Source organism: Denticeps clupeoides, chromosome 9, assembly GCF_900700375.1.
Source record: "Denticeps clupeoides chromosome 9, fDenClu1.1, whole genome shotgun sequence".
Taxonomy (NCBI): Eukaryota; Metazoa; Chordata; class Actinopteri; order Clupeiformes; family Denticipitidae; genus Denticeps; species Denticeps clupeoides.
In genome coordinates this window covers 12,022,188-12,035,905 of record NC_041715.1, presented here as the reverse complement: position 1 = coordinate 12,035,905, position 13,718 = coordinate 12,022,188, and the positions used below count along the sequence as shown (strand labels likewise).

General features: G+C 44.8%; 1 protein-coding gene across 1 annotated transcript in view; it reads right to left on the bottom strand.

The window, feature by feature from the left end:
* man1a2 (mannosidase, alpha, class 1A, member 2) overlaps positions 1-13,718 on the bottom strand; it is a 77,552-nt gene that overhangs the window by 32,288 nt on the left and 31,546 nt on the right. The window contains exon 4 of the mRNA XM_028991437.1: positions 4,368-4,464. Coding sequence (XP_028847270.1) covers positions 4,368-4,464 — 97 coding nt within the window. The remainder of the gene's footprint in view (positions 1-4,367; positions 4,465-13,718) is intronic.

Genomic DNA, 13,718 nt, shown 5'->3' with positions numbered 1-13,718 from the left:
CCCAAGAGAGAAGGGGGTACTGGGAATTATGCAAACGAGCTGAGAAATGGGGAACATAAAGAAAAAGATGAAGCCTGTGGGAGGGACTAAGAGGGAACAAGTGTACATCTTTGCCTCCGCAATGTCTTCCTCCTCCTCCAGGAACAAAAGCCTGTTGTTCCAGGGTCGTTCAAGCTGCATTTCTCAACACAACCGTTGAGGTTAAAATCCATTAGGGGATGCAACAACTAAATAAATAAGTTATTAAAAATATTCACTGTTAGCGAACTATCTAAATCTATGCATTCCATTTTCTGTCCATTTTAATACACCCAAATAACTGATTAAAAATCAAGAAAACCTATGACTAAGTGGTTACCAAAATAATCCTAGTCTCCATGCAGACCTAGTTTCCATGCCAACTCTTTAATGATGACTCTATAGTCAACTGAGTGTGAGGGGAAAAAAAATCTAGCAGGGAAATATGCTGTGTGTGTGAGTGAGTGAGAAGGTATTAAGACTCAAGTTATTGATTCGATCAAACCCACTCTAATCTCCTGCTCTGCCTGCTCAGCAACATGGAGCCCTGACGTTTGTGAACTCAACTGCCCCCTTAATTGCTGTGCCAAGGCATTTTCGGAGCTCTGACCTTCACCACTGGGGTCAAACTAGGGCCAGCTGTAGGGATGCAGAGCAGCATTAAAGGTCACATGGAAAATGGTCTTCTCGTAACACAGATCACGCGACCTTCCCTTCACAAGCACCTCACTGTTCCTCCATATAGAACCAGTGCCGGACATGCTACAAAACCACTAACTCCACTCTCAGTCACACTCAAAGGAGCTAGACCACCACTGGCTTTGCTCAGCTCTTATCTGAATCAGTCCAGCTTCAAAGCGAAGACCAGAGAAGACCTGGAGATTCACAGGAAGTGTATTGATCACAGTATTGACTTGTAAAGGCTGAAGGATATATATGACACGGTGGGGGATTAGACTGTACAGCAGAAAGCTACGATTTGCTGTTTGTTTATCCCATATCCAGAAGATACTTCATATCTTAACTCCATAGCTAACATGTCATCCTCATGAACTCTGCAAATCTTCAAGTTTATATAATGCAGATGTAGTGCACATTAGGGGGTTGCTGGTACAGGTATACCCAGTCATGGTCCTTGCCTCATTTTTTGGCTCGTTTCAGTTCATTTTCAATACATGTTTTGTGTGTAAAGAGAACACACGGGTTGTTTTCTTGTGTTTATCTGAAGTGCCACAGAAGGTCTGTTGATTGACAGGGTGGTAGTAGCCTAGTGGGTAACACACTCGCCTATGAACCAGAAGACCCAGGTTCAAATCCCAATTATATTCTCATAATCCCACCATTGTGTCTCTGAGAAAGACACTTAACCCTGAGTGTCTCCAGGAGGGGACTGTCCCTGTAACTACTGATTGTAAGTCACTCAGGATACGGGCGTCTGATAAATTCCATAAAAGTAAATGTTGTATTGCTGCATTTACAGTTACATTTGAGACTTTTGGCGGAAGCCCTTATCCAGCGCATCTGCAGTTTGTAACAGATCTAAAGGTCGTGTTATGTGGCGGGGCGGTGCGGAGATTTACTTTAGCTAAGTTAAACATGGCTTCAGCCTTAGTAAATCAGAACAGTAAGAGTGAGGTATATGTGAGCTCTATTTTGTTTCATGTCTGAAGATATAAACTCAACTGGACATAGAAAAGTTGAAATACCAGAAGTTAATAACTAGTGAGTCAGATGGAAATACCAGCATCTGTGTGAGAATCATTTTCTTCACTGTTTAACTCCTCCTCTCCACATCACTTCCAGCTCAGCTCCAGTTACAACAGTGCGAGAGAGGCACAACAGTGATTTCACGGGGAGGGGTTTTGGCCAATTTACTCTTGCAATTTAACAGGCTCTGGTGCCTTCTAGTGCAAGTTAGAAATCTTAGAAATTTTTACAATCCCATCAAAGGTGGCAATCACAAATTGGTGACACGGTTACTATTAACTCATGACATGCTGAAGACTTCTCCAGAGACCATCTGCATCCTGAGCTGTGGTCCCATGCTGTGTTTGCAGGTAATTTCTCCCATTTCGCTCTGATCGGAGCGACTCTGGCGAGACGGGATCTCCTGACTGGGGTCCAGGAAAAAAGATAATAAATCAATGCACAATGTTACTCCTCACCGGAGTGCAGGAAGGCTGAGGGGGTCGCCCGCAGGAAGCTGTAGAGACAGATGAGTCAGCTCTGGAGAAAAGAGCCACGTGGTCCTAGTGGAAAGAGCTTAAGACAATCCCGCACCGCATCAATCTGTCAAGCTCCTATAAGAGCACATGGATCCTTCACTGACGCAAGACTCAGACATCAGAAGCTCCTTTTTCTCTTGATGGAGGGCAGTTTCGGGGACAGTCGAGCTGCACTGCAGAGCTCCTCTCACAGCCGAGGGGCATTTAACGGATGAGCCTGAGAGATGAGCCTGTGGTCACAGGTGAGAACCTCGCTGCACGTATCGCAACACAGAAGCGGCAGAAAAAAAAAATCTCTAAGACAAATTCACTCAGATTATAAAAAAATAAACCTGCCAGGGATGGTGCATGTGTGTTCTCAAGAGGCTGATACTGTTCTTCATCTATGCCACACTCTCTCACGCTCTCTCTCCCTCACACACACACACACACACACACACACACAAACTGTGATCAATACGGCCCGTCCACGGAGACCGCTTCTCACCGAAACCGAGGGAGAAACACAGAGAGCCTCATTAATTATGAAAGTGAACTGTGAAAAACGCAGCGATGCTCAGTGGGGCTGTAGGAGGGCCCATCTCTCTCTCTGTCTCGCTCGCTCTGTTTACAGCTAAACAGAAGAGCGCTAAATAGACGTGATGGCCAAACTAGCTTTACTGGCTGAGGACAGCTGAGCTCTGCCAGCGTGTATGGCTTTGGGTTGGTCAATCTGCCCCATCTCAAACACTGATCACATGAACCAAAAAAAAAAAAAAAAAACATGAAAACCTGGAGAAACCCTTCCCTGTGGTGTCATCCTCTTTATCACAAAAGAACAGCTGCATGGCACAAACGCTGCACCAGAGATTAACAGAAACAAAGCGCTGTGTGTGTGTGTGTGCGTGTGTGTGTGTGTGTGTGCAAAGGCATATAAAACCAGCACGATACATGTTAGCATGCAATAGAACACGAATCGAAACACCATCCCATAAATCTTGACTGTCCCTGGGTGTATGGTGTGAGCCATGCTTCCAGAACCAAAAGCTCATGCTGGATCTGCTGTATGAAATGATGCTGGGCATGTGATTGGATCATTATATATATATAAAATTTTGTTTTGTTTTTGTTTTAATGTAGTTCTCACATATATATATGTGAGAACTACATTATTTTAAGCAATTATTATACACCAAATTAGCTAGGTGAAACTAAACCACAGCAGCACTAACTGCCAAACTACACTACTGTGGAAAAATTAAAGAGACTTGTCTTTCTAATTCTATGCCAGCCATTCAAAGTTCTTTATTAGCTGCATTTCAACACCAACAGACCTTAAACACGATGAGCTGCTGATTAGATAATCAGATTAACCAAGTTTCGCCAACTGCTGTAAAACCTTCGGGTTTAGATTGTTAAACCCTTCATGAGTTAAAGTGATAATATTTTATTTTGCAGTTATTTGCATTTACATTTAAGGCATTTGGCAGACGCCCTTATCCAGAGTGACTTACAACGTGCTTTCAAGTTACCATTACCATGCTAAAAACACAGTTATATGTTATTAGTTATGTGTTACTAGCACTACTACTGATTCAAATGTAATCAAAAGCTAAATAATATGACTATCATTACACAAACAAAATCTACATCTACAGAGAAATACAAAATAAAATGCTAAAAAAGCTGTATAATAGATGCTAGTACTGCCTATATTAAAAATAACTTTGTGGTAAACTAAAAGTCTCAGTTCACTCTCTGTTGAGCGTTGGAAATGATTTTAGTTTCTTATGTGCATGCCTCACATGAATTTGTGCCCAAAAATAGTTTTTCAGGATGCAGAAGTTGCCTACCGCAGACTCATAACAAAAGGGTTGTGGATTAAAATCCCGAACCAGCAACGGTGCCACTGAGGTCCCGTTGATCAAGGTACCGTCCCGACACGCTGCTCCCCGGGCACCTTATCATGGCTGCCCACTGCTCACCAAGGGTGATTGGTTAAATGCAGAGGGCACATTTTGTGCTGTGCTTAGTATCACAATGACAAAAACAATCACTTTCAGTAAAAAAAAATTCTATTTCTCTGTATGCAGGGGAAGAAGCGTGTGTGTGTGTGTGTTTGTGTGTGAAGGTGGAAGTGCTCACCGAAAATGTTGGTGGAATGTCCTTTCTTAGCAAGGGGCTTGAGTTCGTTGTGTCCCCAGCCGTACTGCCTGTAACTGTCCCACGCGTGCTTCATCATCTGCAAAAACAGACACACAAGGTTTCTTAACAAACACACACACACACACACACACACACACACACACACACACACACACACACACACACACACACACACACACACACACACACACACACACACACACACACACACACACACACACACAACACACACACACACACTCAATGGAGGTGGTCGGCTAAAATAAACAACTAAAAATGAATACACAAGCAGTCTAATGCATCCGTGCCTTGAGGGAAACTGGGAGTCTGGAATTGTTACCTCTATTCCATTTTAAAGCCTTTTACCGCCTGCAAGGCATCATGGAATAAATAAGCCTTTCGTGCCAGGCCTCGGTCAGCCAGAACTGAACAATGGCTGAGTGAGTGCGCTTGTTTTCTAATGCCCTTTAATGCAGCCTTGGAACAAGAACAGATATGTGAGGAGGAGGAGGGTGCTTTGGCGTGTGGGATGGGAAGGCCTTTACCCAGCAGCCTTTTCTTCTGGAGTGGCCGCGGCCCCGTGTCTTATACAGTCACCCGGCTTCCGGGCCACTGGACGGCGGGTTCCTAAGTTCTTCCCCGTGAGGCAAAGTGTGTACGTGTCTGTATAGTTTTTCTCTCTTTGAGCTTTTGCATGCTTTGTTCAGGTTTTGTCCAACAAACAATAAAGAGGCATGACGTTTCCTTTAAGGTGCAACTCTGGCAGCGGGGATGGGAGACGCTGGCATGCCACTCTCCGCTGGGCAATTTTCATTCGAAGGAGCAGGAGCGATGCAGACACCTTCCCACCAAGTTCTGCGCTTCGCCTGGCACAAGCCGTTTATTGCCAAGGCACCGAGGAGGTCCCCAAAGCTGCTCAGCCCGTCTGTCTGCCTGGTTGCTTTTGCCGGGCTGCCATCCTAAATGAAAGATCAGATTTTTCCCCTCCTGCTAACAGCTTATAACCTCCTGCCAGTGCCCATGAGGGAGCGAAGCCAATAAAAAGCGAGGCCAGTAATTTCATTGTGTTCCTGGCCACAAATCTTTCCGTGACGCACGCCGGGCACACTCGGAACGATATATGATGCTGTCGAGGCGGAATCACAACCTACAGCCATCAGCAGGCCAGTAATTATGAAAAGTGAAAGAGAAGTGATTGTCGCTGTGAAACAATGGTGCACGGCGCACAGGGTGACACAACGAAATGTGTCCTCTGCATTTAACTCACTACCTTGGTGAGCAGTGGGCAGCCATGACAGGCACCCAGAGAGCAGCGTGTGGGGACGGTGCCTTGCTAAGTGGCACCTCATTCTGATTCTGAACTCACTAGCAACTTGGCGGCTCGGGACTCAAACCAGCAATCTTCCGATTACGGGTCCACTTCCTTACCCGCTAGGCCACCACTGCCCTGGTAAATGAACAAACGCTATGGGGGTTAGAGGCCAACTAGAGATTAGCGTTGTTTTTGATCACTTTGATGATTGGGTTGCAGATTCACCGAAAGGCTGAACAAGGATGTTTAATGCAGACCTTGATGGGCAGCTTGGTACAAGAACCTGGTGCAAGATAGCATTACTCAAGTTTCTAAATGACAGCAGGAGAATCTTATTCCTCCGCGTTCGAATCCACAAAAGCCCAATTGCTATGGCAACAAATGGTCTTGCCCACAGAGCCGTGTAGTCTTCCAACAAGCACCATTTGACTTCCATCTCTCAACACAGCGTTTCAGACCAACCACAGCCCAGCGAACTTCAGTTGGTCTCTTTACAGCTGGAGAAAAGATAATTTTTGCCTTTAATGGGGAGTCTCCAATGTCTGGGTGAGTGCAGTTCAGTGTAGCTGGGGCAGCAAAGTTAGAGCAAAAGTGCACAAAAAGTAATGAAGGAGTGCATGGTCCTGGGTACATAGCCGTGGTCCCAGAGAGGGGCGTCCGTGAACAGCCTGGTTGTTTCCCTGGTGCATCCACCTGATGTTAAGGATAAGTGGCATCAAGGATCAGGGTTGGAGGCATCTCATCTAGACCAAACCTCAGTGGATGAGTTTGCAGGGGCGATGCTACATTAATGACTGAAACTTCCTTTTTGAAAAATGTTCACCAGGTCATGCCAAGTGTTGGCTTCAGTATGAAGTGTGATGTAGAAGCCTGTGAGAATAAAAATGTGTAGCATGACACAATTAAAGCGTAGAAAGTGAAAGGGCAACATTACTTAAATGCTGGAAGAGTCTAACCTACCCGTGCACTCACACCAGGCCAAAACCAATTGGTTATGACACCAGGCCCGAGAACCCCACGGGGTACAGATCACACATGCCAGGCTAACAAAGAGCAACATGGAGGATTGGGCGGCCGTGGAAGCCGTACTTCACTATTTTCGGCTACGCTAATCTGTATTCTGTATACATGCAATGGCCCTTAAGGTCTGCAATGCAGCCAAAATTAATAACATCCACCCCGCTGGATCCCCAACAGGGTTCATATCACTTAGAGGGTTTGACAAAGAATAATTCTCCATCCACTCTGAGTACTAACTCAAGGCATAAAAAGACAAAAAAAAGGCAAGGAAGGCTAGTGACAACGGTCCCATCGTCACTTTGGATAAAGGCAAGATTCTGCATGAGCACAACAGCTTCCACTGTTCCTATTGTATGGTTAGCCATGTCAGGCACAAAAGGCCAAAAGGGAAGACGCTTGAGGTAACGAAGCCACATCGTGATGTGAACATCGCGGCAGCAGATGTACCTAAGCTGCCCCCCCCCCCCAGCCTTCTTCAGGGATTTCTGACACTTTAATGTGATTTTTGCTCTCATTCTCATTGAGGAGGTTTTATTTTTGGAGGGCAGGGGTGATTGAGGGGAAGAGTGACGCCCGATGCTGCGGCTGCGAAGAAATCATTCGGTGAACTGATCCGTTTTTCCACAGTTGTGAGGGGAGGGGAGAGCAAGGGAGGATCCATTCAGAGTAAATCACTCTGTTTGGACCACATCCTAGGGCACAAATCCTAGAGCCCGATCACCATAATGGGACAGAGAGAGAGAGAGAGAGAGAGAGAGAGAGAGAGAGAGAAGACAGACAATAAAACAGAAGTGATCGAGGATAAAAAAAAAAGGCAGGCAACAGGACAACGGAGGGCAGAGGGGAGCAACGACACAGGAGAGGGAAATAGATGGAGAGAATGTTCCGGCAAAAAAGAAAGAACCGAAACGTGGCCAAGAAAGAACAAAATGAGAAAAAAGGCAGAGAGTCAAGTAGGTGAGACAGGAGAGAAAACAAAAAAATTAGAGTGTGTGTGTGTATATGTCTGTACATGAATGTGTGTAAGAGAGCAATTGAGCCAGACAATTTTTTTTTTCTCCATTTAATCTTAACGAAAAGAAATACTTGTGACTGCCTGTTCTGCTAGATAAAAAGCGCACGGTACGTTATGAGAATAAAGCTAATGTGATGCATAAAAAAAGGGAGAGTGTATGGTTGAGGGGATGGGTGGGGAGGGGGTGAGGCGATGGGTGTAGAACATTAAACCCTGGGAACCGCAGTGCAGCTGTTCCTCAGCACCAAGCACGGTTATCACAGGTAACACACACGCATACACAAACGCATCTGATCGTGCGCGGTTCGCGCAAGAGGCATCGCTCCAAAATGTGGGAAAGATGTGTCATTTGACACATATGGCGCCCATGTGTCGCTTTGTGTGTAAGAAGCAAAGAGGCCGGGGCTTATTCATCGCAGTAACCATGACCAGCATTACGCATTAGTGGACGTATTTTCCCACGTGTTCTGTGTGGCTGCCTGTTGGCTCCGTAGGTGATCTCATTCGTGTGTGTTGTTGCTTTGTGTGATAGACCCCTTTGTTGTTAGCCAGTTAGCTTTGTGTTTGTTTATGTGCCCTTTTCGTTAACTTTTGTGCGTGTTTTGAGTTATCCCCGCTGGACCATCCCTTCCTGATGTCGTTTAGCTGTGCTGAGTCCGCTGTTTTATTGTACCTGTTAGCTCACTGTAAATAACTGTTGTTTGGGTGTGTGTGTAACAGTGGACGTCCTCCTCTCCACACCCTTGTCGCGTTTCTTAGACCCCTAGACATGGGAGCGTGACACGTAGTGGCTAAGGAAGCAGACTCATAACTGCAATCACATGAGTGAATTTTTTAAACTCACTCACACCTAATTGGAACATTTGATATAATTGGCATCAAATGAATACATGGAAGAACATGTAGATAAAGTGATATACATTGACGCTGAGTCTGAACAAGGACAGGGGGGGGGGGGGGGGTAACTACTCTCTCTCCTTCACCATTAATTAGGATGCCCTTCCGTCGACAAACCTTTAAACTGGAACGCGAGGCGAAGGATTATTTTTTTCCAGCTGGCCGACTCAAAGGAGAGAGTAAAAGAAAAAAGATGAAACACACTTTGGCCGATTTCCACAACAAGTCAAACATATTCTGGGCAGGAGATCAGTTCAGAGCTGAAAGGTTTATAGCCCATTCCGGAATCCCAAATATGATCTATTAATACCCCCATTTCTTCAACATCAGCTAGTACAGAACCACAGACCCCCACTAAGCAGGGTTCTCTTCTAAACTGCTTTTCTTCAATTACCACAATTTGATCCATGGCCCTAGTGTCCACCAACTCAATAAACAACAGGGGAGAAATCTGCCCCCTGGCCAGAGTGACCGCTGAAGTCACTGTGATTGATTTAAGCCACCATCACATCCCACCCAAAAGGGATGGAGCGTTCCGTGGTGAACGTGCCGCACTTCAGAAGATGCACGAGGCCCCTGAAAATGTGACACCAAGATTGTGCCCGGCTGTAAATACACACAGAATGTACACCAGGGGAGGTGATGAATTTCCTTTAAAAACAGCACAGACATTTTAAAAAAGGCCTCCAAGACGGTGGTGCTTTACGGTGCCCAGGGTGGAACGGGTGCATATAACAAAGATTACACAAGTGGTATCCATTTGAGCGCACATGACCTCAGCGCTGAAATGTGATCACTGTAACGCCAAACCCATAAAAGCACAGAGCTGCAGAACATAGAAGCACGATTGAGCTGGAGTAAAGCTTCTAAGGGTCTGTCCAAAACCATCAACAACTGTGATCCTTGTGCTGACTCCAGATTTTTTATGTTTTTTTTTTTTTTTGGAAGGAGTAGAGGAGCAGTGGAACTCAGGCAAGGGCCAGTGGAGCAAGAACTCAGACAACGGAACCACTGGAACGGAAGGTTGAGAACAGTTTCATGGTGTCACAGTGCTGAAACTTTCAGGGAAAACCACACAGGTGGTGATCCATGTCGATAATGTTCATAAACATATGCGTTATTTCAGCAAGCAGTCCCTCCAGGAACCAGCGATGTTGCAATCGAAACAGTTAAAGTAAATTCAGCCAATCACCGCAACTTTTTGGACATATTTTGACATATCGCGACACTTCCTATTCCTATTTTGTGTCACTTAAACATAATCAGTTTTACTTCCGTATTAAGGAAGACGAAGTGCAACAAGAACGTTGTTCATTTAATAATATATATATATATATTTATTCATTTACCCTCAAATATTTCCAAGGATCGTGCAAAACACTAATGCAACTTTTACCTACAGAACCTTGTCTCGATTTGGCAAGGGAACGGACGCACTGCATTATGGGATCTGTAGTTTGTGTGTTATCAGTGCTTCAAATCGCCCGGCCATTTTAAAAGGTATAATTTAAGTGATCTCATGGGCCGAATGTGGCCCTCCTGTTTGACACCTATGTGTTACATCGTACATTGTTTGGCTGTAAAGGCATGTGAGACATGCAAAGTATGTCTACGAGATGAAAACAGGTCTGTACCGTGTCGTGCTAACTGAAATCATTTTACCCCTTCATTTTAAATTATCATATAATATGAGATTTTGGTAATTATTGATCATACTGAGGGTAAAATTAACATACAAATACGACAATTATCGTACACTGCATCTGCTTCTCAGGAACTTTTTATACTAGATGGTCACTGCAAGCCAATTGGCTGACACCAACAGCACTCACGCACTTCCCGTTACACTATTTTGTACCGCATGAAATGTAAATTATCAGTTGAAAAAACCTTTTCTACCGCAAGCACTCACAGAGAGCTGTAGACATGCGTAACCAGCCGAGGCAAATCACCACGAAAGTCTCACTTATTTCAGAAGTTTCACAGAAAAAAAAAAAAAAACTTCACAACGTTCCACCAATGTCGCCGCAAATTCAGGCCTTTTAAATTGAGATATATATATATATATATATATATATATACACACACACACACACACACACACACACACTTTGTTTCTTTCTGTTGTAAAAGGTCAAAGGTTACCTATAACTTTTTTGTTATACAAGATTTCAAGAATATTTTAAAGAAATGTCATCAACTTTGGTACAAATGTTCACTTGTACTGAAAGACGACTTGTTGATAGTCACTCTGACCTCACTTTGTTGTGAGACATTGAATAAGACCATGAATACACAAGTGGTTTTGCAATGAAACATATCCAGCAAGGCCTGCCTTGTCTGAGTCTTGTTGTGTGTGTAGGTGTGTGTATCCAAGGACAGAAGAATGAATGTGTTTTGTTGTGTTTATTAATAACATCGTGTGACTATCTGGCCCGTCTCCACTTCAGCCAGCATCAGGAGGAGAGGGGTAGGATAAATTAGTATCATGTAGCAATAACTTAAGCAGCAATCAAACAGAGCCAGAGCTCTCATTTGTGTTTAAAAGCCCCTAGCCAGAAGGCCGCTGCCTTAATTAGGATCATTTGATTGTTAACAGCCCAATAATAAAGAGAGGGGGATGAAATGAAAGTGCTGGGCCGCTGTTACCTGAGCTGGGCGCAGGTGTCTGATGGGTAAGCATGGAGGCCATGAGCTGACTTCTTTCTGCTGGCACCACTAGCGCCACACAATCACGCAGGAACATCTGCTCCGGCCAAACACAACACTGCTTAATACAGAGCTACAGTCGGCCCATTCAGATGAGCTGGGTAAAGCAGGAGGTGCTGCGCTCTGGACAGTCACGCTTACACTGCCTTACCACAGTACAGAGTGACATCACAAAGACAGAGGACCTGTCTGTCCTGTGGTATCAGGCAGTGGTGCGAACATGAAACTAAAATAAAATAAACTGCAAAGGCTTCCTCAAGCAATCTCAGACGTTGTCTAGCCTAGTGATAGAACATAGAAGAACTTCATCAGGCTCTATAAATCCTACCTTTAGCCTCACAGTAAAACTATTCTCTCCTCCGGCTCAGAGCGAGTTTTATATAATAATATATCTGCAATATGTTGGGTCTGAGGGCTAGATATCATCCTTTAAACTTGGTTATTCTGCACACTTTTTCCAATTTCTTACTCAAAAAACAATGAAATAACAGAGTCGTAACAGAATCGTTGGAGCTGGAGTTCATTGGAATTTCTTTGTAATTGCTGGGATTTCTCACACACACACACACACACACACACACACACACCAAAAAAAAAAAAACTGCCTTCATGATACAAGCCTAAACTCTTAATCATGACCTCAAACCAAAAGCAAATCTTTAGGATTTCTCTTTCACTGAAGTTCTGGCCTCTTTCTGAAGACATTTGAGACTCATTAAGATGAAAAACACACACACACACACTCTCACCATCACATTATGAACTGTGGTCTGAAGACCATTCTTAAGATCTCAGAGTCCCTGCTGCTTTCTGCTCCGCCTGACCTGGAGTTCTGTAAACAGCTCTGTCCTCCTTTCTCCCCTCTCATTTGATCCTTCAGGAACACGCCGCCAGCTCCCAGCATCCCTGGGGACAACCAGTTCAGCCTTCACCTGACCCTCACAAGCCCAAAGCACCACGCCAACCAGGCCAAAGTCATTATTCCTGTCTACCAAAACAGCAATAAGCGGAGTCACTCAGCAAAATGCACACAACAGACAAAATAAAATGGTGTAAGGCAATGGCTGAAAAACTGAACAATTTGTCCCAGTATATTGTTAAGGTCTCAAGGTTTCCCATAAATCACAATATTCCCATTTTCCACAGTTAGGAACACTCTATGGTTCTTGTACTGAATTACCCCTTAATAATCCCTGAAATCCCTAAACATGTACATTCCTGAGGAGTTTAAACCCTACTGCCTTTCCAAAGTAATAATACGTGGGTGCTTTGCTGGTGTGGGTCTAGGCTTGTGCACCCATTTGCATGAAGGTTAGACCCGGACACAAAGATTCGCGTGTTTTTCCTGTGATGGTCTGGCACCCTGTCTCTGGCTGTTGCCCTCCAATTTTTGCTGGGACAAGCTCCAGCTTCCCCGTGACTCCGGCTTTGGCGTTAAATCAGTAATATATCTGACTGGCCGGCGCAGTTTTTCTATATTTTTGTATGGCTCGGTAACAGCCCTGGCCAGAGACCTTCTCACTGCTCCCAATGACCTATCTGTTACTGCCCAGCCGACTGGCCACTGCAGATAACGCTCCACCAACCATCAGCAAACACTCTGAACAAAAGAAACGGCGAGAGCCCGGCCAAACGCAATGCACTCATTAACAGAAGCCAGTCGGAGGGCAGCGCCTCTGTCTTTCACACTTCGGAAGGCTCCATGACGATATCTCATCATCGAGTGGAATTGTTTTCGGACAGCTCCAGGGATTTGCGTCTGACGTTCACTCACAGCAGGGAAAACGGCTATCTGCTGTAGGCCTGGCGGAACATAGGTAATTAATCACAGAGAACACAGTATGGTTGCAAAAGAAACAAAGAGAAAGAAAAAGAATACAAAAACGACTACACTGTCATGCCCTGATCAAGAGTAAATAAAAAAAAACATGATTATGGATGATATGCTGAACTATGAACAAATCTCTAGATGCAGCTTATTTTTCTTTTCCCCGACATGCGAAAAAAATGAGACTGAAACCGCAACATGAGCCAAACTGTGGGCCTGTTGCATCCCTAGTGTACACAAACTCCCATTAAACAGACTAGATATGCAGACACACAAACACGTGTGCACATGCAGCTGCGGTGTCGCACCGTGCTCCTCGAACAAACACGCTATGTGCACAAAGGCACGCAATCCAAACACTGAACCCGGCTTTATCCTGCTGGAAATGAAGACGGGGAAGAAATAGAAAAAGAGTCCCACAAAGGCGTCACACTCCTGTCCTCCATCCTCTCCTCCAGCGCTCTTGAGCGTTCTCAGCATGCTAATCCACAGTGGAGAAACAAATTCACCCGCTCGGCTTAATCTCCTCGAACACGATGCCTCGCAGCC